Source organism: Vicugna pacos, chromosome 7 (genome assembly GCF_048564905.1).
Source record: "Vicugna pacos chromosome 7, VicPac4, whole genome shotgun sequence".
NCBI lineage: Eukaryota > Metazoa > Chordata > Mammalia > Artiodactyla > Camelidae > Vicugna > Vicugna pacos.
In genome coordinates this window covers 13283515-13310774 of record NC_132993.1, presented here as the reverse complement: position 1 = coordinate 13310774, position 27260 = coordinate 13283515, and the positions used below count along the sequence as shown (strand labels likewise).

At 42.9% G+C, this 27260-nt stretch overlaps 1 protein-coding gene across 1 annotated transcript in view; it reads right to left on the bottom strand.

Annotated features, from left to right (window-relative positions):
- The window catches only part of ZC3HAV1 (zinc finger CCCH-type containing, antiviral 1), a 51313-nt gene that overhangs the window by 4126 nt on the left and 19927 nt on the right, over positions 1-27260 (bottom strand). Inside the window, exons 3-12 of the mRNA XM_006210021.4 lie at positions 25540-25792; positions 20788-21552; positions 19906-20004; positions 17509-17632; positions 15537-15711; positions 12624-12744; positions 7009-7111; positions 4517-4601; positions 3429-3559; positions 2791-2921 (exon numbers count right to left, since the gene is read on the bottom strand). Coding sequence (XP_006210083.2) covers positions 2791-2921; positions 3429-3559; positions 4517-4601; positions 7009-7111; positions 12624-12744; positions 15537-15711; positions 17509-17632; positions 19906-20004; positions 20788-21552; positions 25540-25792 — 1987 coding nt within the window. The remainder of the gene's footprint in view (positions 1-2790; positions 2922-3428; positions 3560-4516; positions 4602-7008; positions 7112-12623; positions 12745-15536; positions 15712-17508; positions 17633-19905; positions 20005-20787; positions 21553-25539; positions 25793-27260) is intronic.

Here is a 27260-nt window from a genome sequence, read left to right as displayed (position 1 = left end):
CAACTTTCTTTGGTACTTAAAAAAATGTTTATTACTCAAGTCAACCTGAATGCAGTATATGAACCGACTGAGATAACAGAAACATTTGCTACTGTGGGATTCATGAGGATACCACACTTAGCAGCTCTTTTTATTACATTCCAGAAGGAGTCAACCTGGATGGAGTACCCTAAATAAATACCCAATGACTTGGTATTGGGTACAATGACCAAGTGGCAATAACACAGTGGCCCAATTCATGGAACTCATGCAAAGCAGGTTGAATTGTAACTGATAAATCAAAGATACTCCAGCAGAGGCCATTTTATATTGTGTACACTTTAAGGAACAAAGGTCATTTATTACTGATGGAAGGTCCTGGAAAAAGTGAAAGGGAGAGATGTAGCATGAGCAAGCCATTGACCCTGGCAGAGCTTTTCAGACAACTGATCCACCGTCTTCAATTTTAAAACAAGCTTGATCATCACTGATGTTTCCACACTCAGCAGATCAACATTTTCTTGACAAATCAAAATTTCCCGTTTTTATTTTTATGGTTGCCCAATGTTTTTCTGCCCTTTAAAACAATCTCTTTATCGTTCTCCATTGTGCAAAGAGTAACCATGGCCCTGAATACCTGATTTTTAAAATGAAGCATCAGCTGTTTTTAAATTACACTTCTATAATCTGGAATCTACATTTTCTTAAATGATCCAAACTTAAGATCCAACCTTATAAGCCCACTCTGCTAAGACCTGGACTCTGTCTCATTGCAAATACCCCTTTCAAGGAGCAGATCCTTCGAACTCCCACATCCTCTTCCTCCCTTCTGCCACTCCGTGGATCTAGGCCACCCTCATTTCTGGCCTGGACTCTTGAAACAACCTCCCAGTTGTTCTCTCCACCTGCAGTCTCAGTCCTATCCCTCCTTTCTTCACACGGCAGCCAGAGACATTGTGTCATCTCTCTCCTAAAACCAGTGCAGTATGCAATTGTCCTCAGGATAAAAACTAGACCCCTAGGATTGCTTGCAAGATCTTTCAGGATCCAACCCCAACCTACAGCTCCAGACTCATCTTCTGTCACTCCAACCACACCTTAAATGCACTGTACTGTCCATAGCTCCCTGGCCTTTATCCAACCTCTTCATAAACACTCTTCTCCCCAATTTTTTTTTTTTTTGCCTAACTAAGCTTTTGTTTGTCTTAGAGGCCACATTTAGACTTCACAATATGCTGATTTTCCATAGTCTACTTTGATTCATTTCTTTATCATTCAGTATAATTGATGTAATGGGATAATACTGTAAAAACACTATGCTTTTTTTTTCTTCCAATTCTTTATACACAACCATGCTTCATTTAGCCAGACACATTTTTTGTCTCAAAGAGAATTAGAATCTTAGGAGGAATATATAAGGAGAAAGAATCATGGTCAGCTTTTGATTACCAAAATAGGATCTAGAAATTCATTGCAAAAAAAATGGCAGACTTTGTTAACTAGAAAGAACTCGGAATGAGACCAGGAGCAGGAACCCTTTCTAGGTTGAGTCAAAAAGGGACAACGTGGACTCTGACGCAGTCCTTCAGGGACCTTGGGTCTGGGCCCAGAGGGTGGTCAGTGACTAAAAGACAGAGATAACAAAGGGGAGTCTGGGAGCAGAGGAGAGCATGTGGCCCCCTCTCTGGGTAGAACCCCAACTTTCCAGTGCTCCAGATTCTCTTGGGTTTTTTACGTAGACCCTCAGATTATCTTCAAATAACATTTTGGTTTTTCCTTCTTAAGCATTTAGCATCTTAAGGTACCTGGGTTGCAGAATCTTGAGAGATTTTATAGATTTGTGACGCCTGCAGCACCCTGGACACTAAACATGTTCCCTGACCTTATGCGTGTCCCGTCCAGCTTCTTGAATCGCGTTTGTACCAGGACAGGCCCCTCTTTGCTTAGCTGCCCCCTAAATATGTGCTTCCTCTTCTAATTTCACTTAGCTTCTGCTTTTTATACAAATCTGAGTTTTTGTCATCTCCTTTGCTGTCCAAGTGGGTGGCTTTTTTTTTTTTCAACTGGGCGGCTTTAACCTCCCTGCTGTAGTTCTTATTCTCAGCCCCGACTGAGCAGCAGCTCTGGTCCCACGTCCCAGCTCTTCTGAACTCCCTTACTAACCTGCCTTCTGCTCTGTCCTCCACCTCCCATTAGATGCCTGGTTTCCATCTCCAGTTTATCAAGATGTAACCCAGAGCCCTTCTGTCCTTCCAGGCATGTCTTACTACCCCTTACGTAGAGTCACATGCTAAATTACACAGGTGACAGCCCAACCAGGGTGGCTTCACGCGTGCCACAGGGAGGCTTTGTCTTCCCTCTTTGAGATTTTTTTGTGTGAGCAGACTTGTGCTGCTTCAGTCCCCAGTTGACCAGCGTGGCCAGAGATGAAAAGAGGCATCTTTGATTTGAACCCATCAGTGGCAACAGAAGGGATGGTCATCAGTCAGGAAGAGCCATGGCCGGAACTGAGCAGCAGTGGGAGCCAACGGGCGGAGCAGTTTGCAAGCATGTGTGAGATGCTTTGGTCCTTCTCCCTCCAAAACACAGACGACAGGAGGGGAGCAGGGCCAAGGCACCGCATTCAAGTCTCCACGTCGACTTCCCACTCTAATTTAGGCATTCCACGTTAACGTGAGTTTATTTTCTCTCCGTGACTGGGAAAGCCTGGACATGCTGGTTAATACAAAACAATTACAGACACCTCATAACAGGAACATGTAGAGAGCCTGATTAGGGCTCTTCTAGTCGGCTTCTCTATTCCACACAAACCTTTTCCATATTTGGCATCGTGAACTCCATGTACAGTCCAGTCAAAGTTATTTGCACAGATGGACTCCATGTGGGCCTGTGCCGTTGCACAAAACAGGAGCTTTTCATATCTCTGCATCTCCTTCCTCCTCCTAATACAGGAAACGTGAGACTTAACCCCAAGAACATTCCTCGCCCACTCCAATTAATAACATTAATCCCAACTGAAGTCGAATCATCTTAAAATTTTTATTCCACTCGCTTTCAGAACGGAGCCACTAACATGAAGGCAACAGCTGTTAAAGAACAAATTTATTGGGGGCAGGGGAGGGTATAGCTCAGTGGTAGAGCTTGTGCTTAGCACACACGAGGTCCTGGGTTCAATCCCCAGTACCTTCGTTAAAATAAATAAACCTCCCCAGCCCCCTCAAAATGAATAAATTAATGAAAAACTTAAAATGATAGACACAGGAAATCATTTAACTGTAGGGCCAAAGCTGAAAGAGAGAAGCTTGAGTTTACAGGATGAAAAAAATCAGTAGAGACTGAAAAAACTGTTGACTACTAAAATAAACCAGTGACTAGAAATCTTAAAAAGATAGATCTTAACTAATCCTCTCAAACTCTGTATCAAGACACCTGATAATGTGGCCACTGACCTTTCAAAAGCATTCAAGAGTTTTGTGTTCTGAACCTTCCTTATCCTTTTGATCTTGAAGTTTTTCATGGAAGCTTTAAAACGCTCACTTATTTCGTTGTATTCCAGAGAGTGGTTATCGATCTCAAGCAACTGGAGGAAAAAAAAAAAGGAAATTATATAGACGTGAGACAGGAAACACTTCAGGCCTGATCTGTCCACACGCGTGGCCGCCTACGCCACAGAGAGCCTCCGCCAGGCCTCTGACAGCACGTGGGATAAGCTGGCTTAGGGTTTCCACGTCGGGCAGTTTATTCCAGCAATGAACCAGATGACATGGGGCCATCTGCTCGGGCTGACTTAAGCCTAACAAAGCATTACACCTGAAGTGCAAAGGGAGGCCCCCCCTGAGGTGTCTGACTTAGTCCAGTGACCTAGAGAGTTACTTGTATAAAGCCAGTGCAGGGGCAGAGGCACTGGAGGTACCCAAGGAGCCCACGCAAAGTGGCCGGTACTCAAATCAATGTGATGTGGAGGCTAAAAGATCCAGGAAGAGTCTTGCCTTAACCAGGCGAGATGATGAGCTGAGCTTTAACCCCCTAGAAACCTCCTTTTTAATTCCACCTAAAGGGTGAGTCACTGTTACTATCCGAGTTCCAATTTTATTGTCTATAAATTAGAGAATCTGATATCTATCTCATGAAGTTATCCAGGAGATCTGCCCAAAGGAGACGGTGTGTGGCTGGACTCTGGAAACAAGGTGCCCTGTAGAGGAGCTGTTCTCTGGGAAGTGACACATAGCACAATCACCATTTGGATGTCAGCCATCGAATCTTTCTTTTTTTTAATTAAAAAATAATTTTTTTTATGTGTGGGGGGAAGTAATTAGGTCTAGAGGAGGTACCGAGGTTTGAACTCAGGACCCAAAGCATGCTAAGCATGTGCTCTACCACTTGAGCTATACCCTCCCCACTAAGGCCTTTGAATCTTAATGCAAGAGTTTTGCAGAAGCAATTCATTCATTCATTCATTCAAATACACACATTTGTAGCAAAGTAGTCCTTTGTCCCACCTTGAAATGTGACCCACTAAAAAGTAAAAAACAAGTACCTTATAGTCATTTGAGAAACTCCTGTTCTGCTGAGGAACAAATGTCGAGGTTAAAGGCTCTGACTGGGTCTGCATCTGCTGATGGCTACAAACAAGAGAGAGTAAGAAATTCATTTGGCTCCGTGTTTCATGTGCCCAAGTCACTTTCTGTCCTTAACTTCTACTAAGCCAAGGTTCCCCAGAGAATTTTCTCTATGTATTTTCTTTGGACTACATCCCTGCATATTCCTGGTCCAGACATACCAGTAATCATGCTTTTTAAAAATGTGGTGATTATTCGTGATTTGGTAAATTGCTATTTTCCCATTGATTTAACATGTAAAAGCTTTGATTCTTCTTTACACTTCTGCTTAACCTTCAAAGGTCCTAACGTGTTAGCATTAACTGTTTTACGGCTTCTTTGTCAAATGATAAACACTTACATACTTTAGGGGTACGGAGAGAGAATCCTCCCCCTCCTGTATGAATTGTATTTCAGGGTAACCATACACGTTGGGGTTCTCTATGTGGCCCCCCCTGCCGAGTAATACGCACATAGGGGTTTACTGCACAATTTTCTCTACTTTAAGTCTGAAATTTTTCCATAATGAGAAAATTAAATTTTCAAAACTGCTTTAAGGAAGAAAATTCTTTAAAGGTCCCCTTTTGTAAAACGAAGATTCCTTTGGAATGAGAGAGATTGGCCCCAATTTATTGATATTTTAAGCTCAGATTTCCATACTGGATTTGCATAGTGCCAAACAGATTAGATTAATATGTTGAAAGGTGCTCATCAACAACGAAATATGCTAGAACTCCTTTCTCTTCAGACTGTTCAGGATAATATTCACAGTCCTCATTCTATCCTAAGGCAGTGTGTCTCCTCCGGTCTAGTGAGAGCAGGATTAAAGTTGGTTCTCTCCACGACCTCCCATGAGCAGTTTCCTGAATTCATTTTATTCACTCACTCACTTAGCTGACTATTCAGCGTCACTGTGTACCATTCATCACATGAATATTTGAAGAGCTTTGAGGAGCTGATAATTGTGGAGGGGAGGGAAGAGGTGAGGGGGTTATGCTAGGAGAGACAGACATGTACTTTACTCCTCTCTACGCTGCAAAAGTTTTACTTTATTCATTTGAATATTAAAAGAATTGGAGGGGACCTTAGATGGTTAGGTGGATCCGATTCTAATTCTTGGGAGTCTGAATTAAGAAATTCAGAGAAAATCAGGCAGTTGCAGCAGCAGCAGGTAAAGCTGAAGGGGTATGAAGATTGGAATGATGAAGTTGAAGCCAGAGAAAAGTATTAGATCTACAGACAGAGGTACACATAGACATAGGTAAGGTGGCTGAGTCCCTTCGCAGGAGAATAAGAATCAGAAGAAAAGCAGCTAACATTTACTTGACAAATGTGCTTCTATCAAGCCCAGGTGACAGATGAGGGAATGAGTGACTGACTTGTCCAAATCCGCATACCTAATGAGGAGCAGGAGAATCTGCGGGTAGACATGTAAATGCTGAGTCCAGCCATTAACCTGATCACCGGCAGAGACCTGTGACCCCAGGCGGCTCAGGTTCTGAAACAGAACTGGAACCAACTCCCCTCCCCACGGCCTCAGAGAGCTCGGGTCCCCGTCCTTGGCTTCTGGTGAGACACTGTTTTCCCTGTCACACCATGTTTATCCTTTTAGTAACTTCCCTTTTCCATGAAATACCTTATTCCTTACAACCAAAAGGACATAATTAGCACACCCTGACTTTACACCTGCCTTAAAGTCTGTTTTACATAATCACTTATCACCTAGAAAAAAAAAATCCAACTCCAAAAATGTTCATGGACCACGTAGATTTTACTGAGTTTCATGAGCAGACAGAGGAATTACACCAGATCCCCTACAGCGAAATTTCCTTTACAACCCCCCCTTTCAACATTATCTTTCTCCTGAGCCCTCGCTCAGGCAGCTACCTCATCCCTTTTTTCTCTCTTATTTCTTCATCAGCCTCCCACCCCCTATAAATCCACTCAGCAAAGCTAAAGATACACAGAAGCACCCACAGCAAAACAAAAATCCAGCAACTCTGCATCTGATTCTTTCCGAGGCACGCCCCATTAATCCAACCAATTACAGCTGAAGATGCTGAGCCCAGAGCAGGAGATTTGCCCAAAGTCCCTGTGAACCCGAGGGAAAGACAGATTTCCCGCTCTAGTATTCTTGTTGTTGCTGTTAATGGGGGTCCTGGGGATTGAACCCCGGACCCTGTGCATACTAGGCATGCGCTTTACCGTGGAGCTATCCCCTCCCCCTGCTCTAGTGTTCTTTCAGTCACACCGCGCTGCGTAACAAGGACCTTACTCATAGTTAAAGCAAAAGGAAATTGCAGTGTTCTCCGAGTAAAAGCATTTCAGAAAACAGGGTCCAGATTCATGGGTGACGTGATGGAGTGATGTGATGAGATCAGTGCCCGAACTTCTCAAACACGTGCCCGGCGTCTGTGCTTCAGACACTTACTCTCGTCCACGTTTAATCTGCTCCACATCCGAGTAAGACACAAATGTCGGCCTTCTGACGACATCCTTTTGGGATTTGGAAGCTACGTTTGTCTGAATCATCCCTTTAGACAGAAAAGAGAAAACACAGATCAAGAAACAGTCCTAGAAAATGATGTACTGTTATTTTTCAGACGCTAGGAACACAGCAAATAATCATGACTCAACTGTACTTGTATGAATACAGAAAATCCTTTAGGATGGAAACTGCTCGTGATAAAAACTTGGAGCCTTCACTTAATATAAGACCCAGTAATATTACTATGGCAAAGAGATGAATGAACATCCTGCAATTAACCAAATCTATAAAAATGTCACACGGTAAAGAGGAGAGATAGGGCAGCCACGTAACAGGACACCACCCATGAAAGCTGCCCTAAACCAGGCATCAGTGATGTTGGGTTGGAATGTGGTAGGTATAGCTTCAGAGTTCTTTCCTACCTCAGGGTCGAAATACTGTTTTCAATTCACGCTGTAAACCTAGGTCTAAGCGGCAGCCAGCATGAGTTCTTTAAAAACTGAATCATCGTACATTGCTAGTGAAAGTGTAAAATGCAGTAATCTCACTCCTTAGTATTTACCCAAAAGAAACAAAAAACTATATCCACACAAAGGCTTCCATTTAACTGTTCCTAGCAGCATTAGCATAATAACCCAAAAGTGAAAACAACCCAAATACCCACTAACAGGTGAATGGCTAAACAAACTATGGTATATCCTTACGACGAAATATTACTCAGCAATAAAAAGGGAAGGACTATTCCACATGCAGCAACATAGATGAGTGAACAGTGTTCCGAGTGAGAGGAGTCAACCACATGTACAGTGCACATGACAAAGTTCTATTATATGAAGTTCTAGAATGGATTAATCTATAGCAACAGAAAGCAAATCGGTTGGGGAGGTGACTAATCACAAAGGGGCATGAGGAGACTTTTTTGATTGATGGGAATGTTCTAGCTCTTGATTAGGACAGTAGCTGCCCAAACTGGTCAGCGCTTATCCAGCTGTACACTTGAAATGGAGGCATCTTACTGCAGCAATCTTGCCTCCATTCAGTTTTACATCAACATCCATCCAAAAAGAGCAAGTCAGATCATGCCGCAACTCTGCTCAACACGTTTCGTGGTTTCCAGCTCATAAGATATTTCAGTCTCAACATCTGCTCTCATCTTTAAGAGACTTCCTTCCCACGTGCACAGGCTGCCCCCTCCCTTCCAAAGTTCCCTCCTCAGATAAAAGCAGGCTCCCTCCCACGGCTCCTCCATTCTCTTGCTGCTTCATCACATGGCTTCATTTTCCCCAGAGCTATTATTATTTTCTGAAATTGCCTGGTTTGCCAGCACCTAGCACAGTGCCTGGCACATGGCTCAGACTTCAACAGTAGTTTAAGAATGAGAGAATATAAGACATAGGGAAAAACAGTCTCGGACACTGCAAACTTCTCACAACCTGTTTCTAGGAACCAAGTGAATAAAATTACTGGGCTAAAATTTTCCAGATTCAGGAACAAGGTATTTTGGTTCTCATCTCTCCACCACCCTTTTAAATTGTCAAAACAATAGAATACCACCAAAAAGTTTTTTTAATTTAAGCCCATTTTTAATCTTACCATCCAATAGAAGAGATTTTAAATTTTTCTCTATTGCCTTCTAGTCTTGGTCCACATGCATATAGAGCTGCCCTTGTTATGTGCATTAATTTTTTTAGTTATTTATTTTGGGGGGAAGGGAAGTAATTAGGCTTATGTATTTATTTTTAATGGAGGGACTGGGAATTGAACCCAGGACCTCACACATGCTAGGCATGTGCTCTACCACTGAGCTATGCCTTCCCCCTAAATCATTTATTTTTTAAATATAATATAAAAACAGGAAAGTACAGAAACATAAACTTGGGGTTTGGCCTTCATTTAATAATATCAAATTTTGCTTTTGCTACATAATTTTCATAATCATAATTTTTTACTTAAACTATTTTATTGACATATAATCCACATCCCATAAACTTGACCCACTGAAAGTGTACAATTGAGTGTTTTTAGTGTTATTCACAGAGTTGTGCAATCATCACTACAGTCTAATTTTAGGATGTTATAATCAATCACCCTCAAAAAAAAAAATCTCATACCCACTAGCAGTCATTTCCCATCATTCACTCCTTCCCTAGACAGACACAAATCAAATTTATGACTCTACAGATTTGCCTATTCTGAACATTACATAAAATGGAATCATAAAATATGTAATCTTTCGTGACTGGCTTCTTTCATCCAGCATCACGTTTTCGGAATTCATCTGTGTTATGGTATGTGTTAGTGCTTTATTCCTTTTTATACCTAAATAATACTCCACCAAATGGACGTGCCAGATTGCATCCATCCGTTCATCAACTGATGAACGCTTGGGCCATGTACAAACTTTGTTTGGCCACTGTGAATATTTATACTATGAATATTTATGTACACATTTTTGTTTGGATGTATGTTTTCATTTCTCTTTGCTATCTACCAGAGAGTGGACTTGTTGGGTCATATGGAAATGTTTTTTAAAGAAATTGATCCTAACACTCATATATGACAAAATGATCCTAAAGTGCATATGGCAACGCAAGAGACAAAGGATAACTAAAATCATCTGGGAAAAAGAAGAACAAAATTGGACAATTCATTCATTCATTCAGCTGATTTCAAAACCGACTATAAAGCTACAGTAATCAAGACAATACTGAGTTCCGGTAAAGATGTCAGAGTAATAGGACCATGAACTCGCCTCTCCTCACAACTACAGCAAAACTACAACCAACTTCTGAACAGTCATCGAGAAAAAAGATTGGAGCCTAGTGAAAAAGACCAGCTTCAACTGGAAGCATTGAGACGGAACCACAACAGGAAGGTAGGAAGGGTGTGTGCACGATATAGTCGGGCCCCATATCCTCTAGGTGGGCAACCCACAAGCTGAAGAACAGGTCACACAGGTGCTCCCACAGGAGTGAGAGTTCTGAGCCCCACATCAGGTTCCCCAAGCCAGGATCCCGGCAGTGGGAGGAGGAGACCCCAGGGCATCTGGTTTTGAAGGCCAGTGGGGCTTAACTTCAGGAGCCCCACAGGACTGGGGGAGACAGAGACTTCACTCTCTTGGGAGGCATGCACAGGATCTCGTGTGCACCAGGTCCGGGGACAGAGACAGTGATTGCATAGGGACCTGGGCCAGACCTGCCTGCTGGTTTGGGAAGTTCTCCCGGGGAGTTAAGGGACTGCAGCAGCTCACCCAGGGGACATAGAAGCTGGTGCTGCACATTCAGGGAGTGTTCATCTACGTGAGCTTCCCTGGAGGCTGACATCTTGATTAGATCAACAGCACCGAGACCCAGCCCCACCCAACAGCCTGTAGGCTTAAGGGCTGGGAACCCTCAGGCCAAACAACATACTGAGTGGAAACACAGCCTCACCCATCGGCACACTTTCTAAGCCACAAACGCCTCTAGGCAGGGTCTTACTCACCAGAGGTCCAGGCCAAGCTTCACCCAGCAGTAGGCAGACACTGACCCCTCCTGCCAGGAAAGCCACATAAGCCTCTAGCCCAGCCTCATGCATCAGGGGGCAGACTCCAGAAATAAGAAAACAACAGCCCCAAGCCTGTGGAAGGAATCCACAAACACAGGCCAGACTCTGCACTGGGACCGGCTCCACCCGACCCCTTGATGACAAGAGAGGAGTGCACTGCGGGGACGCATAGGACATCTCCCACAGAGGCCATCTCTCCAAGGTCAAGAATCATAACTAGCCTACCTAAAAATACAAAGAGAAAGACAGGCAAAATGAGGCGGCAGAGGAATGTCCTCCAGGACAAGGCACAAGATAAAATCACAGAAGAAGAAATAAGTGATGAGGAGATACGCAATTTATCCGAGAAAGAGTTTAGAATGATGACGGTGAAGATGTTCGGAGAACTCAAGAGAAGTACAGATGCACAGAGAGAAGTTTTTAGCAAAGAGCTGGAAAATATAAAGAACAGCCAAACAGAGTTGAAAAATAAAACTATTGAAATGAGTAACACACTAGAAGGAACCAAGAATAGACTAAATGAGGCAGAAGAACAGATTAGTGAGCTAGAAGACAGATGAGTGCAAATCACTATTGCAGAACAGGAAAAAAAAAAGCCAACATTGCACCAACACAAGGATAGACATACAGATCAATGGAATAGACTTGAGCCCAGAAATGAATTCTTACATTTATGGTCAACTGACTTTTCACAAAAGTACCAAGAAAAATCCATGGGAAAAGAACAGTCTTTCCAACAAACGATAAGGTACAACTTGATATCCGCAAACAAAAGGACAAATTGGACTCCTACCTTATACTACATACAAAAATTAACTCAAAATTGATCAAAGATTTAAATGCCAAGGTTAAAACTGTAAAACTCTTAAGAGAAAACATAAGAGTAAATCTTTGTGACCTTGGGTTAAGTAAAGGCTTCTCACACGTGACATCAAAGCACAAGCAAGAAAAAAGTAAATAAATTGTACTTAATCAAAATAAAAAAAAACCTTTCTGCTTTATAATCATAATTTTTAACAACTACCCAACACTCCACTGAAACGCAATACCTTAATGTGTTTAGTCACTACTCTACTGGTACACAGATTATTCCTCTATTTTACTACTATAAGTAAAAGGTCTTCAAGCCTGTGGCTTAATTTTTTCTTGTTGTGAATTATTTCTTTAGCAAGATTCCTTAGAGAATAAACATGCTAGCATATTTTAGTATCTCTTGGTATGTACTGCCAGGTTGCTTTCCACAACAGTTGGTATAATGGTCCTTCAAAGCTTCATTACTTAACACACCATAATTGGTACAGGGCCCAAATCTCAGATACCACCTGGGAGTGCCAAGGACCAGAGAAAGTCTCCTTTACCTATTTCAAAGCACCTACAGGGCTGGTCTTGAAAGGACAAGTGTCTGACCACTGCAGGGAGCATCCCAGGAGTGCAGCCGATGGGACAGTGCATTCAGAGGGAGGGCAGTTCCTGCCTGGATCTCTTACTGAACACAACAGACGGGTGGGTAGAGGCTAACCAGAAGATATTTCTACAGTGGCTCAAATAAACATGGCAGAAGGCAAAGTCTTTAGAAGAAGTAATGGCTCAAACCATTAACCTCAATAAAGCCTAGAAGGAGCAGCAAGGTTCTAAATTTTGAAGGCACTCACAGACCCAAGGTCTCTACCACAGCCATCAGCACCTGAAAATTCTGCCTCATCCTGGCAAGCAGCCCACCTAGAATCAGAACTTTAGAATGGCAGTGCTGGAAGTACCCCAAGAGGTCATATAACCCAATCCTCCATTTTATGGGGTGCCAGGGGCTGGTCCCAGGGTTGAACAGCTCCCGTGGCAAAGCCAAGGCTCCAGGGCACAGGTCTTCTGAGTGCCACTGGCTCCCACCCTCTGGACCACTTGCCTTGCTAAGAAGAACCCCAGTCCCGAGTGCAGGATGCTCGCCCGCTCCGGCCCACTCCTGCATGTACGCCGCAGACCAGATTCCAACACGGGCACCAAGTGCAGAAACTTACCTTGGAAACTTAGCTCGTAGTTTTGTGAACCCGCCTGAAATGGCACAATTCCCCTTGGACAGGATAGATAGAAAGACTCCAGGTACACAGAGTCGATGTTTGAAACATGCTGATTGTCTTTCTAATTATTAAAAAAAAAAAAGAAAAAAAAAGGTAAGAACTTCAGGGTAGTCTTTTAAGAAATTTCTACCATGGTATTTTATATAACTTTATTTTAGCTGTGGGATTTGAACAGGCACGCATCTCGCCTCCCAAACCAAATGGCCAAAAGGCTTCCAGGGTGGGGACATGTCACACCCTTTTGTAGTCTTCTCCACTGAGGGGCTGAGAACACCCTACAGAAACTCTGCAAGGCTCTAGGGTCCAGATCAGCCATATTCACTAGAACTTCCTTCAATGATGGAAATGTCCTCTGTGTTGTCCTGTATGGCAGCCACCAGGCACCTGTGGTTATAGAGCACTTAAAATGTGACCAGTGTGACTACGGAACTGATTCTTAATTTACTTAAATTTAATTAATTCAAGTTTAAAATTAAATAGCCATGGAGACATTGCTTTGGGAAAGATCCCCAGTGTTCTTTTTACTCGCTGCAAGTAATACATCCTTCCTTCTCCTGGAAAAAAAAGAACTAAATAGTCACGTACGGCTAGTGGTTGTCATACTGGACAGAACAGGGCCATTAAGTCAGTGACTGAGCATCTGCACAGCCTCGCGTGGTTCACTGGGACCTTCCTCTGGCCCTGCCCTCACACTGGACTCCAGTTCTGAATGAGTAAGCGAGCGAAAGAATCAGCGGTAGAGCTTACAATGTATTCTCCCAGGAGACTTGATCTTACCTTCAGCTTATGGTTCACTAACCACCAGGTCTTGCCTTTCGCCTTGTGCCCACACTACCGCCTTGATCTTGGCTTTCTAGGCCTATGGCTTGCCCTTGTCCTGGGCAACTCCCTCCAGTCATGGCCTCCTGCCCCTCAACGCCAGCTTTCACAGCTACTAAGCTTAGCCATCTGCTGGCACTCCTCTCGGGGGTCTGGATCTGCACCCCCTGCCTGATGCAAAGCCCATGACTACCATGACTCTGCCTTCCGGCCACTCCTGCTAGAACTCCGTCCTGCACCACGGATGCCCACCGTCCACTCCCTGTCCGCCATCTACGTAGGTTCGAGTCCTGGTTAAGCACCTTCACTTCCATAAATTAATTCTACCTTCCAGAGAGTTCACTGTCAAAACACATGCACCTACACTTTGTTGGCAAAAGTTTCTGTTCTTCCAGTTCATACCTAAGAGGTTCCTAACCCAGAAATCTCAGTTGCCCAACTCTTACGAAAAACTCAGTTACAAGATAAAACCTGTAGGGCCCTGTCTGAAAGCTATATGTCCCACTCTTTTCTCTAAATATTCTAACTCGAATGCAAATACTTTCCAGCTCTTCTCCCTTACCTTACTGAAAGTTCCAAGTAGTTGACATAAGAACCATTGAGACCTATAGCTTATTTTCATTTACTTTATTTTTAAATTTTGTTTTATTTTATTTAATTATTTGCTTTAATACCGAAGGCTAATGAATTTGAGCTTATAGTTTCTATTTCCACAAGCACCTGAGAGACTCACTTTTACAGAACTGTACTTTGACATCATCCCTGGCTTGAGCATAAGAGGAACCCGTGCAAAGCTCGGCATCAAGGAGTTTTCATGATGGGATGCTTGATGGGTCACCACAGGAGAGGAGAGCAAAGAGGAAGGCAACTGAGAGATGGAGCTCTGAGCCCTGTCCTCTTCGCACGGGGCAGCTCTGCATTGTTCTAGTTTGCTCATTTCAGTTCCGTGAAAGATCGTCTGAGAACATGTATCCACCGCTAAGATGGCTGGGAAACCACCAAGCTACTGCAGGGACCATAGGACTAAGGTGGAGGGCCTCCCTCACCACAGCACGCATGGTCCCCTCTGTGCGGCCCTCTAGGAGATGTTTTTCTCAGGCCTCACTAACAGGAAAAAAAAGCTGTGCTTCTCCTGAGTAACCGAAATGGTTTTCCCATAGAGGCACAGGGGAACTTGTAACAGGTTGTGTTTCTTTGCTTCCTTTGGCAGCTAGGGAGCTCAGAGCCAAATGTATGGCCCATTGACTTCTAACTATATAGAATCTTATGCTGGTATTTCCTTGTCCCTACTTTGTCACTGGCTTCATTTTAATCTCTTGCTTTTATTTTCTCTTTCTCCTCACTCTGATTTCATTACATATCTAAGCACTCTCTCTCTTCCCCTCTTCAATCCTATGGTTCAAAGGGAAGAAGGGACACTAGACAGACACTCTGGTTATCTAAACTTCTACCCCCTATTACTATGTCCCTGTGGGGGTAAGCCTGGAATCTTCTAGTTCATCCGAAAACAGACTCTGACTGAATCCTAGTAACTATCTATATCAGTCTTCTGATTTCTCACTCTTGCCTCCTTTTCTGGTTGGAAGCAATAGTCTCTGTATATTTATGTACTAATACATAGAAAGCTATCTCAAGGTTCCACCCCAGTCCCCGATAGGGAGGGATGAAGGATATTTGACTGGCTTATCAAGAAGTATCAAGAGGTTCCTTAAAAATAATTATAATTTTTTTAAAGGAGGGGGAGGGTATAGCTCAGTGGTAGGGCACATCCTTAACGTGCACAAGGTCCTGCGTTCAATTCCTAGTACTTTCACTTAAAAAAAAAATCTATATATATAATTTTTTTAATGATGCAATTGGAGTATATGCTTGCTGAAAAAAAAATGCAAATACAGCTGGGTATAATGTAAAAAAAGCACCACCTCTTCTACCATATCCACGCTCCATGGGTAACACATAGGCATCAGACATCGTGTTAATGGTTTCTCCCAAAGTTGGCAAGTTTATCCACCCACGAGGAGGAACAGTACTCACCTTCTCCCCATATTGAACCCATTCGTCAGATCTATTCCTCCAATACCAAAGCCACTTGGTGGTGAAGACAGAATTGGCCGGCATTGTGATGGATGAAGGCGTGGAGATACGTTGGATAGGATTATTGTCACAAGTCATTTTCCGGAAATTGATTTTATAATTGCCAATAGTAATGCTGAGAGGGAAAAGTTTAGCATTAACAAAATGCTTCACTGAAGCAAAATTCTTCTGTTTTCTACACTCTAGTTTTCCCTCATAAGAGCACAGAATTAAAACTTTAGAGCTGAAAAGGATCTTTGAATTTCCATTATATAACTTCTGGTCTTACACATAAAAGAAAAAACTGAAATACAGAGTAGCAATGTAGCCTGCCTACACCACATATTTAATGGTGTCACAAAATGTGTTCTTCCCTCAAAAAATATCCCAGAAGAACACCATGCCCACAAAAACCAACTGATTGGCTCAATGTTAGAAAGTCAGTTAGAGATTCACAGTCGGTCAGTTTTTTAAATAATTATTATTTAAATAGTTATGAAGGGGTGATCGGAGCCTTTTCAGGGAGCCAACAAGATGTGAGGTATTTTCATAGTAACATTAAGACATAACTTGCCTTTTTCACTTTCATACCCTCACAGGTGCACAGTGGAGTTTTCCAGAGGCTACAAGATGTGTGATTTCACAACAGAGTAATGAGACTTGCAAAAATAGAAAATAATTTCATTCTTCTCAATGAGTTTTTATTTTGCTTTGGAAAATAGTTATTTTTGTAAATATACTTATATACAGCTATATATGCATATAACTGTATAATCTATTAAAATGTTAACATGTAATGAGTTTATTATTGTTATTTTTGAATGAATCAATAAATATTTAATTTTTCTGTTTTGATTTTTAATATGGTAAATATTGACAGTTATAATCCACATAAACAGAAGCTCTCTGGGATCCGCTGTACATTTTAAGACTGTGGTGACAGGGGGAGGCTCCTGAGACCAAAAAATCTGAGAACTGCTGCTCTAAGAAACACCTCCTAGATCAGTGGTTTTCCACCAGGAGCGATTTTGTGACCCCGGGGACGTGTGACAATGTCTAAAGAACATTTTTGGTTATCACAACTGGCATGTAGTGGGTAGACACCAGGATAGACGCTAAACGGCCCCCAAAACAATTAATTATCTGATTCGAAAGCCAAGAGCGCTAAGGTTGAGAAACTCTGCTTCAGATTTACCTAGGGGGGAAAAACACACCTAGAAACAAGAAAACTGCTGATGCCACCCTCTACTGGCAAAACGCAGCAACACAGAATCTCCACCAAAGATTCTCCAGCTCCGCAGATGAAATGTCTGCATTTCCCCCCAACCAAATTTCCTTATAAAACAGAATGCATCTATAAATAGAGTCATGGGTAGTATCAGCCCTAACAAAAACAGAAATGTAAGGCAGCCTCTTAGAAATCTCCAGGTTAGAGAAAAAGGCAAACAGAGGAAGCTTTAAAATGCTAAAGTATACAACAAAATTCTGCCCCAGAGCTACATGAAATGACTCAAATCATTTCCGCAAACTATGAAATTAAGCCAAAAGCTCTTCTGAGCTCATCATTTAGTACTTTTAATAGTCATATGATGAACTGATAGGAATACAAAACTGACCTCTGCATCGTGTTGTTCTGCAGGACACCCTGACAAATATTAACTAAACAAAAAACCGTGTCCTTGTTTATGTCACCTGAGTTAGCAAATAGTCCCAGAACCCCTAGAATTAGCTGGGTCCTGAGTGACTTCAAACCTGCCCAACTTCTGTTTTTCTGTTCATTAACCCATCAGGCATTTGCTTTTTTTTATCCAAAGAGTTCAGCCTGAATGGGATTCTGAGGGAAAACTGTTTTTTCTTCTTCCCATCAACATAGCACTCCGCTTTCCTTTGATGATGCTGTGAAACTCACAAGCCAGACCAGCCATCAACTTACACGCAGATTTTGGGGTCACAAAAGGCCTTCTCAATATTCTCCATGAGCAAGAGGTCCATCCAGGTGTTTCCAATGAACATCTGCCACCGGTAGGGCAGGTGGAAGTGAACTTTGTGGCAGCCGTCTACAAAGACAGAAAAGAGGCCGGAGGGTTTGTTGCGTGGGGGTTCAAACCAATTCAACCAAGTTCACTGCTGACTTTTCCCATCAAGACCTGCCTTTCCCACCCTGCCAGACCTGCAGGCACATTCCCCTGCCCATGCTGGCCTCCACCTGCACTGCCCCAAATCCTTATCTCCAGGTTCCTTTATTACCCATGGAGACTCATCAGAAAACAAAATTCTCCACTCCCCAAAAAGCCACATCACCCACATGGAAATCTGAGGTCATTATAAATTAAGTTACCCTTTCTGCACCCGCCACATGGATTTATTGAGATAAAATGCTCTCCAGCGTAGGCAACTGCTTGTGTTTCCTCGAAGCCCTGGCCTAAAATTCATCTCTTCCAGAAGAACTCCCTCACTCATCTCACGCTATTCTGACCTGCCTTGTATTTCACATTCCCTTAGCCAGTACTCAGCACCCAGGTTGTGCTTTACTATTTATGTATTTACTTATTTTATGGAGTTTTCTAATTTGTAGATGTTTTGATGTCCCACCTTAATGACAAACTCACTGAAGAAATGCCTGCATCACTGTTTAGCTTACATCTCCCTTGCTTCACTGCCATAGGACTAGGCACGCAAAAGATGGCCATTCAATGCGTACTTGCTCAATCATGAATTAATGTTAACAAATCCATATTACAGGAGCACAGGAAGAAGTTCTGTTTTTCAGTTTGCATTACGTTTAAATCATTTTGCAATGTCTTTTAGAACAAAAAGAGAGAGACTTAGACATCACAGGGAAACCCAGAGTGGCACTACCGAGATTTGGCTGATTCAAAAGTCTAACTATTTGTTATAGTCCGTGCCTTCCTCACACGCATTTAAATGGCTGCTATAAACAAATAAACAAATACATGAAAAACAGAAATTAACATGTGCTGGCAAGGATGTGGAGAAATTGAAGCCCTTGTGCATTGTTGGTGAAAATGGAAAATGATACAGCTGCTATGGAAAACTGTGTGGCAGTTCCTCAAAAAGAAAATTAAACATAGATTTGCCACATAATCCAGCAATTCCACTTCTGGGTCTATACCCAAAAGAATTGAAGGAAAGGTCTCAAACAGATATTTTGTACGCCTGTGTGGACAGCAGCATTATACACAATAGCCAAAAGGTAGAAGCAACCCAAGTGTCCATCAATGAATGAATGATTCCAACACAATGTAATAAAATATAACAGAATAGTATTTAGTCTTGAAAAGGACGGCAACTCTCACAAAGGCTGCAACATGGATGAACCTTGGGGACATTATGCTAAGTGAAATAAGTCAGTGTCAGAAAAAAGACAAATACTGTGTGAGTTCATTTACATGAGGGACATAGAGGAATCATATTCATAGAAGCAGAAACCAAAATGGCAGCTGCCTGGGGCTTTCCTGCCGGAAGGGGGAAATGAGGAGCTATTGTTTCGTGGGTACAGAGTGTCAGTTTCACAAGATGAAAAGGGTTCTGGAAATTGGTTGCACAGCAGTATGAATGTAATGCACACTACTGAACTGTACACTTAAAAATGGTTAAGATGGTAAAATCTACGTTATGTACATTTTACCATAATTAAAAACAAAGATTTATTTAAAGACTTCTGATTTAGAGAACGCAGGGTAGAATCTCTTCTTCAGACACAAGGCGAATGAGTCTAAGGCCACTAAGTGATTAAGTAATGGATCGGACACGATGCCTGATGGGGCAGAGGCAGGAAAGGGAGGCAGGAAAGGGAGGCAGTGGCGTGAGAGGAAGAGGGCAGCGTGTCCCCAGCAGTCCCGTGGGAGACGTTTCTACAGGAAGCCTGGTGGGAGGAGGCACGGAACAGGTGTGGCTCCTCGGCTGGAGTGACACAAGTCAAAGAGTCCACGGCCCAGAAGAGAAGCAACACTTAGAGCATGACGGGAAATGAACTCTGAAAATGTGCCTGCTACGACACCTTTGTTTGTTTCTCGTAGATAAAAAGATGGACCTCTGATTAAGTATCATAGTTCACCTTAAACTGAATTGCAAAGGGAGAATGTATAGTATCATGCAGTGGTGAAGTGGGCAGTTTAGGGAAAACCCAAGTTCTGTCTGTGCATCTGTGACATGGATTAACAGCAGAACCGAGTGTTGACCTGAAGTTTAAAGAAGATGCATGTGAGATTCTTAGCATTGCACCTGACACATAGTAAATACTCAGTAAATGGTAGCCACATTACTATTAATGAAGTTTCTGCTTCTAGAAAGTCCTTAAGTTACTCACTAAGTTGACAACCCTTGTATAGATGATAGAGACAAATTTCATTTGAACCACGTTCATCCATCCTGGAAGATGCGGTACTCGCAACGTCAGATACGGAATCTACAAAACAAAAGGGGATGCATGTGTGCTGATTCTAATATTTAAACTAAAAATCAAGATACCTGGTCTCAGTGGGAAAGACTATCTGGAACAGGGGCTATGTTCAAGAAAATCATTCCTATGATTCACGTATTGCTCATGAGAACACAGACAGCACCCCCGTGGAACCGGTTACGTTTACTTCTTAAACCATGGCTGAACGACTCCTGCTCTCAAGAAATGTAGCTGCTTATTCCACACACTTCTAGGGCTGGCCCTTCCGTCTTCATGTCAGTCCCCTCACCAGTACTGATCCTTAATCAAAACCCTCTTTGTCCTTTAATAACTGCTAAGGAACATCCAAAGGGGAGCCAGCAGCCACAGCCGCTCTGCTGCAGGCACCAGACCTGGGGCCCCCTTTGTCCGTCAGTGACGCGCGCAGAGCCCAGCCTGGCACCCTCCTTACAAGCTCGCTGGCAGGGCTAGCAGAGATCTGAGTGGAGTTCTGACCACAGGTGCCCTAGGCTGCAGCTCTGTTGCTTAAGGCAGGTGAAAAAGGAGGGACCGTGGGTGGAGCACTGCCTTGTGCGGCGGCAGTGATCTCCCCACACGCGGACAGGGCCTGGGTTCTCAGGCTCTGCTTTCCAGAGCGTAACACATCTTTCTCCCCTCTGACTGTCGATGTTAGGCCAAAACCAGTGGCGCCAGTTTTACCTGCGTCAGTGGTTTCATCCATAACTTTACTAGAGCCCTTTGGTGGCACTGTGGACAGACTGGCCCGAAACGTCTTCTCTATGTGTTTACCGTTAACAAAGGCGGCTCCTACATCGTCAGCTGTAATTTTGCCAGGGGTCTGGACATTATGGTGAGTAGTTCCGGTGTCCTGATTCCTAGGTAACGATTTTTCTCGCTGTCTACTGGTTGTGGTTTTGTAATTTGAAGGTTTCGCGGAAGTCCCATCTGGGGCCATCCCATCAACATTGTTAAAAATCGGCAAGTGCAGGACAGCTGGAATTTCACTTTTGTTCTCCGTGTTCCCGCAGTCCAAGGAAAGGACGGCCGGGCTCTTCCTGGTGGTTAAGGTTTCGGGTGTTTGCGGAGAACCAGCAGAGGTGGAGACAGCTTGACGCAGAGGAAACAAGCTCTCTCTGCTGGTGTCTTGGTCCTTCTGCCAGGATGTGGGGCCTTTCCATTTGGAAGCTGGTGCTGAATCCAAAGTGATGCCCTTTCTGTCATGATTCCCATGAAAGAGACTCTCTGGGCCTCCGTTCTCTGAAAACCTCTGGCTTCCCCCCACCTGACCTGTTCCTCCAAAACTGACAGCCATAGAGGAGACTGGGGCAGGCTGAGAGTAATCCTGACTTCCCAAATGCACGAACTTGTGGGTGACAGCCTCCATCAGCACATCGTCCAGGCTGGGCTTCCGGCCGACCGGCTCCGGACTGGGTGTGCAGGACCTCTGAGCAGAAGCTGAGGCTGACGGAAGAAATTCAAGAGTGCCCTGGAGTAATCGGTTTCTGCTCTTGCTTCTGCCTGTATATGGCACATCTCTGCGATGTGAGGAAGGAGCTAGGAGAGAAAAACGAAACAGGGAAAGTCAGTGTGAACACGGCTGGCTTCTCACCACTGTTTCCCCTCAGCTGTTCCAGGTTTGCTCTCCGAGTTCTACCACATTACTGGTGCGGGAAAGTCTTGAGAAGGTGGTTACAACAATGGAGGACGCCTGGCATCCTGCCAGCTCGGCAGAAACAACATCCCGTGGCCCAGAATAGCACGCGAACTGACCCTGGCTCTTCTCGGCTTCTCTCCCAGGGCTCAGACGTCACCCCCAAGCGCCCAGCTCCTAGGTGGGGCTGTCCACATTCCCCATCGTGCATCGCTGTGGTGAAAGCAGGGACAGAATAGTTCAGGGAGGACTTTCCAAAAATAATTTAGATTTTGCCCATATTGTGATATCAGCGTACGTAACAAGTTAAGGACTCACGATACTTAGAACAACAACAAAAAAAGAAACTACAATAAGCCTCTGATTTCATTTAAGCTAGAAAAGTTTCCAGAGTTCTCCATCCAGCCCCCAAACGCCCAAGATGAAGTGAGTAACATCACAAAGAATTGGTCTCCCTCTAGAAACATGGTAAGTCACACCCCCAGGAAGCAGAGGGGAGGGAGGGAGCATGTGTGTTTGTGAGTGTGTGTGAAGTGTGGTATGCATGGGTGTGATGTTTATATGTGGCATGTGTTGTGCTGGGTGTGTGTGCATGCATGAAGTGTGTGTGCAACACGTGTGGTATATGTATGAAGGATGTGCATATGGTGTGGATGCATGTGTGTCGGTGGGGTGTGTGCATGTGAGAAGTGAGTGCTGTGCGTATGTTATGTGTGCTGTGTGTGAGGTTTGTGTATGCGTGGGGTACGTCTGTATGTAGGTGGTTGCTTCTGTGTGCACATGTGTGGAGTGTGCATATGCGGTGTGTGAGTTGTGCTACTGCATGTGGGGAAGAGAAGACGAGAGGCCCCTTCTCTTCCAAACCCCGGGGGCAGGAGGAGTGGAGTACAAGCAGGCATCCTCCTCCGTCAACAACGGTTAACTAAGTAGATTAACCGGAAGTGACAACAAATAAAACTCCCTCTCTTGTACAGTAAACGTACAGTAAACTCACATTGGGAGACTCTACCGAAAGCCATCCCTCCAGACGTCCCCTGTTCAGAGAGCACGGGGGTGAGCAAGAAACAACATGAAACATGGAATCGGAACATGTGAGCTTTGCCACTCTCTAGTGAGGCTCTGAAAACATTACTTTTCTTTTTTTGGAGGGGGAGGTAATTAGCTTTATTTATTTATTATTATTATTTTATTTTAATGGAGGTACGGGGGATGGAACCCAGGACCTTGTGGATGCGAAGCACTGCCCTCTAGCATGGAGCTATATCCTCCCCCTACTCTTCTTAATTCATAGTATTACCCTTCATTCTTCTAAAAATGACTTAATCTGCTTGCAGTCAAAGTCACTTAAAATTCCCAAGCCTCAGTCTCCTTATCTGCTAAGTGAGGCCAATAATCCTCATGTCCCTTGTAAACTATAAAGCATCTCTCAAATATAAAAGGATATAATGGCTTATTACCTTTCACAGAATCTTAGAATTATGTATTCTATTTGCTTCATAAAATTCATCTCTATATCCACTTCATAAAGACATTAAAAATGGCAAGTGTTAACTCCATTAAACAACATGAAAATGCTTAAGAAATAGTACTAATCACTTTATACCCATTAGGATGGCTATTATCCAAAAAACAGAAAATAACAAGTGTTGGCGAAGAGGTGGAGAAATGGGGACCCTGGTGCATTGCTGGTGGGAATTTAAAATGGTGCAGCCACTGTGGAAAATGGTATGGTGGTTCCTCAAAAATTTAACACAGAATTACCATGTGGTCCAGCAATTCCATTTCAGAGTATATATCCAAAGAACCGAAAGCAGGGTTTCAAAGAGGTATTTGTACACCCATGTTCATAGCAGAATAATTCACAACAGCCAAAAGGGAGAAGCAACCCAAGTATCCATTGACCTATGAATGGGTAAACAAAATGTAGTGTATCCGTACAGTGCAATCACATTCAGCCTTAAAACAAAAGGAAACTCTAGTGGGGAGAGTGTAGCTCAAGTGGTAGAGTGCATGCTAAGCATGTACAAGGTCCTGGGTTCAATCCCCAACACCTCCTCTAAAAATAAATTATAGTAATTTATTAATAATAATTACCTCCCCCCCACCAAAAAATTTTTTTAAATTTAAAAATTAAAAAAAAAAAGAGAGGAAACTCTCACACATGCTACATGATGAATGAATTTTGAGGCCATTATGCCAAGTGAAATAAGCCAGTCACAAAAAGACAAATACTGTATGATTCCATTTATGGAAATTTCCTATAGCAGCCAAATTCATAGAAACAGAAACTAGAATGGTGGTTGACAGGTGCTCTGGGGGAGGAGGAAAGGGGCTGTTTAATGGGCACAGAGTTTCAGTTTCGCAGGATGAAAAGAGTTCCGGAGATTGGCTGCACAACAGTGTGAATGTACTTAATGCCACCGAACACTTAAAAATGGTTAAGACGGTAAATGTTATGTGTATTTTTACCACAATTTTTGAAAAATTACATAAGGATTATATATATATATATATTCTTTTTTTTAAAAGGAAGGAAACTCTATCATGCCATAACCTGGACTGGATGAAACTTGAAGACACTGTGGTGAGCGAAATAAACCAGTCACAGAAAGGCAAATCCTATGTGACTCCACTCCCGTGAAGCAGGTGGAGCAGTCAGACCCACAGAGACAGAAAGCAGCAGGGGGGCTGTCAGGGGCTGGAGGAAGGGGAGAACGGGGTTCTTGTTCAGTAGGCGTTTCAGTTTGGGAAGATGATGAAGCTCTGGAAGTGGATGAGGGTGATGCTCACACAACAATGGGAACATAATGCCACTGAATGACACTTTGGTTAAAATGGCCAATTTTATATTATATTTGACAAACTTTTAAAAATAAACATAAAGAAATTTGACAAGAAACAGTACTGAGGACTGTAAATTAAATTGTATACAGTGTTGCATGAATACGCAACTTCCTGTGTTAACTGTCTCATGGTTATGGAAGAGAGCGGCCTTGTTTTGAGGAGGGACGTGCTGATACACTGAGTCAATCAGCAAAGTGATGAGGGAAGTCTCCTGAAGACGGCACACCTCAGATGCTTTAACGATGAAACGGTCGCGTGTGTGTGAGTATCTGTATGTCCACATATACGGAGAGAAAGAGGCAAAACGACTGGGACAAAATGTTAACACCTGGTCAATCCTTAACATTTTTATTTTTCCCCCTTAAAAAAGTTTTATCAATTAGCTTTTAGAAAAATGATAAGACTTTTTTTTTAATCTCTTGTTGGGGGGATAGGGCTTAGCATAAAAATCAAACTGCAAAATCACATGCGTAACTATGATCATAATTATGTAAAAACTGTGTATGTGTATGGACAACATCTGAAAAGGAAAACAGAGTTTGATGAGATGAGTGATCACAGGTAAAAGGTAGAGTGATCCTAGGTAAAGTTTCTCCCTCCTTGTGGTTTGTTTATTTCTGCCCTTGTTCTAATTTTTGTTTGACTGTTTTTGTTTGGGGGGAGGTAATTAGGTTTATTTATTTATTTAGGTTTTTTTTAAATGGAGGTATTGGGGATTGAACCCAGGACCTAGTGCTTGCTAAGCATGTACACTAACCACTGAGCTATACCCTCCCCCTCTGTTTGTTCTATTAATTAAAAAGTAGAGGTTGGGGATTAATAGACACATACTACTATAAATAAAATAGGTAAACAACCAGGACCTACTGTATAGCACAGGGAACTATATTCAATTTCTTGTAATAATAAATCATGGAAAAAATCTGAAAAGAAAAAAATCTATGTATGTATATATGTAACTGAATCACTTTGCTGTACGCCTGAAACTCACATTGTAAATCAACTACACTTCAAAAAAAATTTTTTTTTAATGAGAAAGCACTTACCTTTCCAGCCAGAGGACTTCTTTCGGCTGTGCCTGCTGTTGCAGATGTCCTGGATGTTCTGGACCACGCTTGAGCTCAGGCCGTGTTCCTTCATGATCACCAGCACCTTTCTGTCCATCAGGTTGTGGGACCTGAAGCAGTTGGCGTAACCACAATCCCCTCGGGTAAAGTGTTCGCAGACGTGGAGCCTTTCACATGGTGGCTGCTGCTTACAAATCTGTCTTCCACCCTCGCCCTTATAATGTTTGCATATCTACAGAAGAGAAGACAACAGCCAGAGATAAAACATGTTTCTATACATGCCACACATTCACTAAGGAATGTTTATATAAAAATTTCAGAAGTAAGCAGAGATATATGGAAAAAAATGGACTTGTATCCATTATCTTTGGTGAGTTGTATTCAACTGATGATTTATCGGGGGCAGAATAGGCCTATAGACTAACAAAGAAACATGAATATGATTACCTTCCTTTGGAAGAATCGATAGAAGATGGCCAGCCACAGATAGGACCAAACAGGACCCAAAGAGAGCCCAAATTATAAAGGAACCCCAAAGAGAAAGGACTGTCTTTGGATATCAACTCATTCTACAGTTAAAAGGATACAAAGGTCTTACCTGCACCTGTTGGGAATCTAGACTCTAAGCGAGGCGGAGCGTGGCAATTTCTCAAAAGATCAAGTAAACAAGATAATGTTTATATTTCTATGTAAATAGGTATATCCACATATCTAGCTCCACAGAGATGTAGTTCTCACTAAAAGCAGGGCAGAGGAAATACTGTCCCTGAGGCCAGACCACCTGATGCAGGACTAGAAGATGTTGGTTTAAGTCTGCAGCCCTGGAACAGGGACACGTGACCTCACCTGATTTGCTTACTTGCTCCCAGCCTCTTTCCTTTCCGGTAAAGGAGGAAAATATTTGCTGTCCTTACCTAATCAAGTTGCAGCAGATTAAATTAAAAAAAAATTAGTAAATATGTTGTACAAAATATAAAATGTGAGACAAAGGTTTGAATCATTACAAAAGGACTCTTAAAGATGAAAACATTTATAAGTTGTCTCAGACTCTGAGCAAACCAGGTCAGCACGATTCACTGTGATGTACCCAAGGGGCAAAGACACAGAATCAGACTCTAGCAGCCATGATTTAGCCACACAAACAATTTCTAAAACGGGATGCAAATAGGCATTATTGTTACTGATCCTACTATCCAGATTCTAGACTCCAGGGACTCTAGACCAGCACTTCTCAAAGTGTGGTCCCTGGACCAGCAGTGTCACCTCCAACTGGAAATATATTAGAAATACAAATCCCCAGGTCCTTCCCCACATCTGCAGAGTCAGAACTGCCAGAGGTGGGGCCAGCAACCTGGGTTTGACAAACCCCCCAGCAAATTCTGATGCACCCTAATGCTTGAGATCCAGTGTTTTAGAGGCTCTGGTAAAAAGGGAACAATTAGCAACTTCACAAATGATACTCTGGTTAACGTTCCTAGTACCAGCCTGATGGTTAAGTAAGAATGCTCCTGCCAGAACAAACGGAAGCATTTCTTCCTTTAATAAGCACAATTCGATTTTACAAGTTTATACAGCAGGCAGTCAAATTTGTCTGATGCTTCTATGTCCTCACAAGTCAAGACAAAGTGAAAAAGTATGAACATTTTAAGTTTTTAAGGCAAGTAATGGGGGAAGGGTGTAGCTCAGTAGTAAGAGTACAG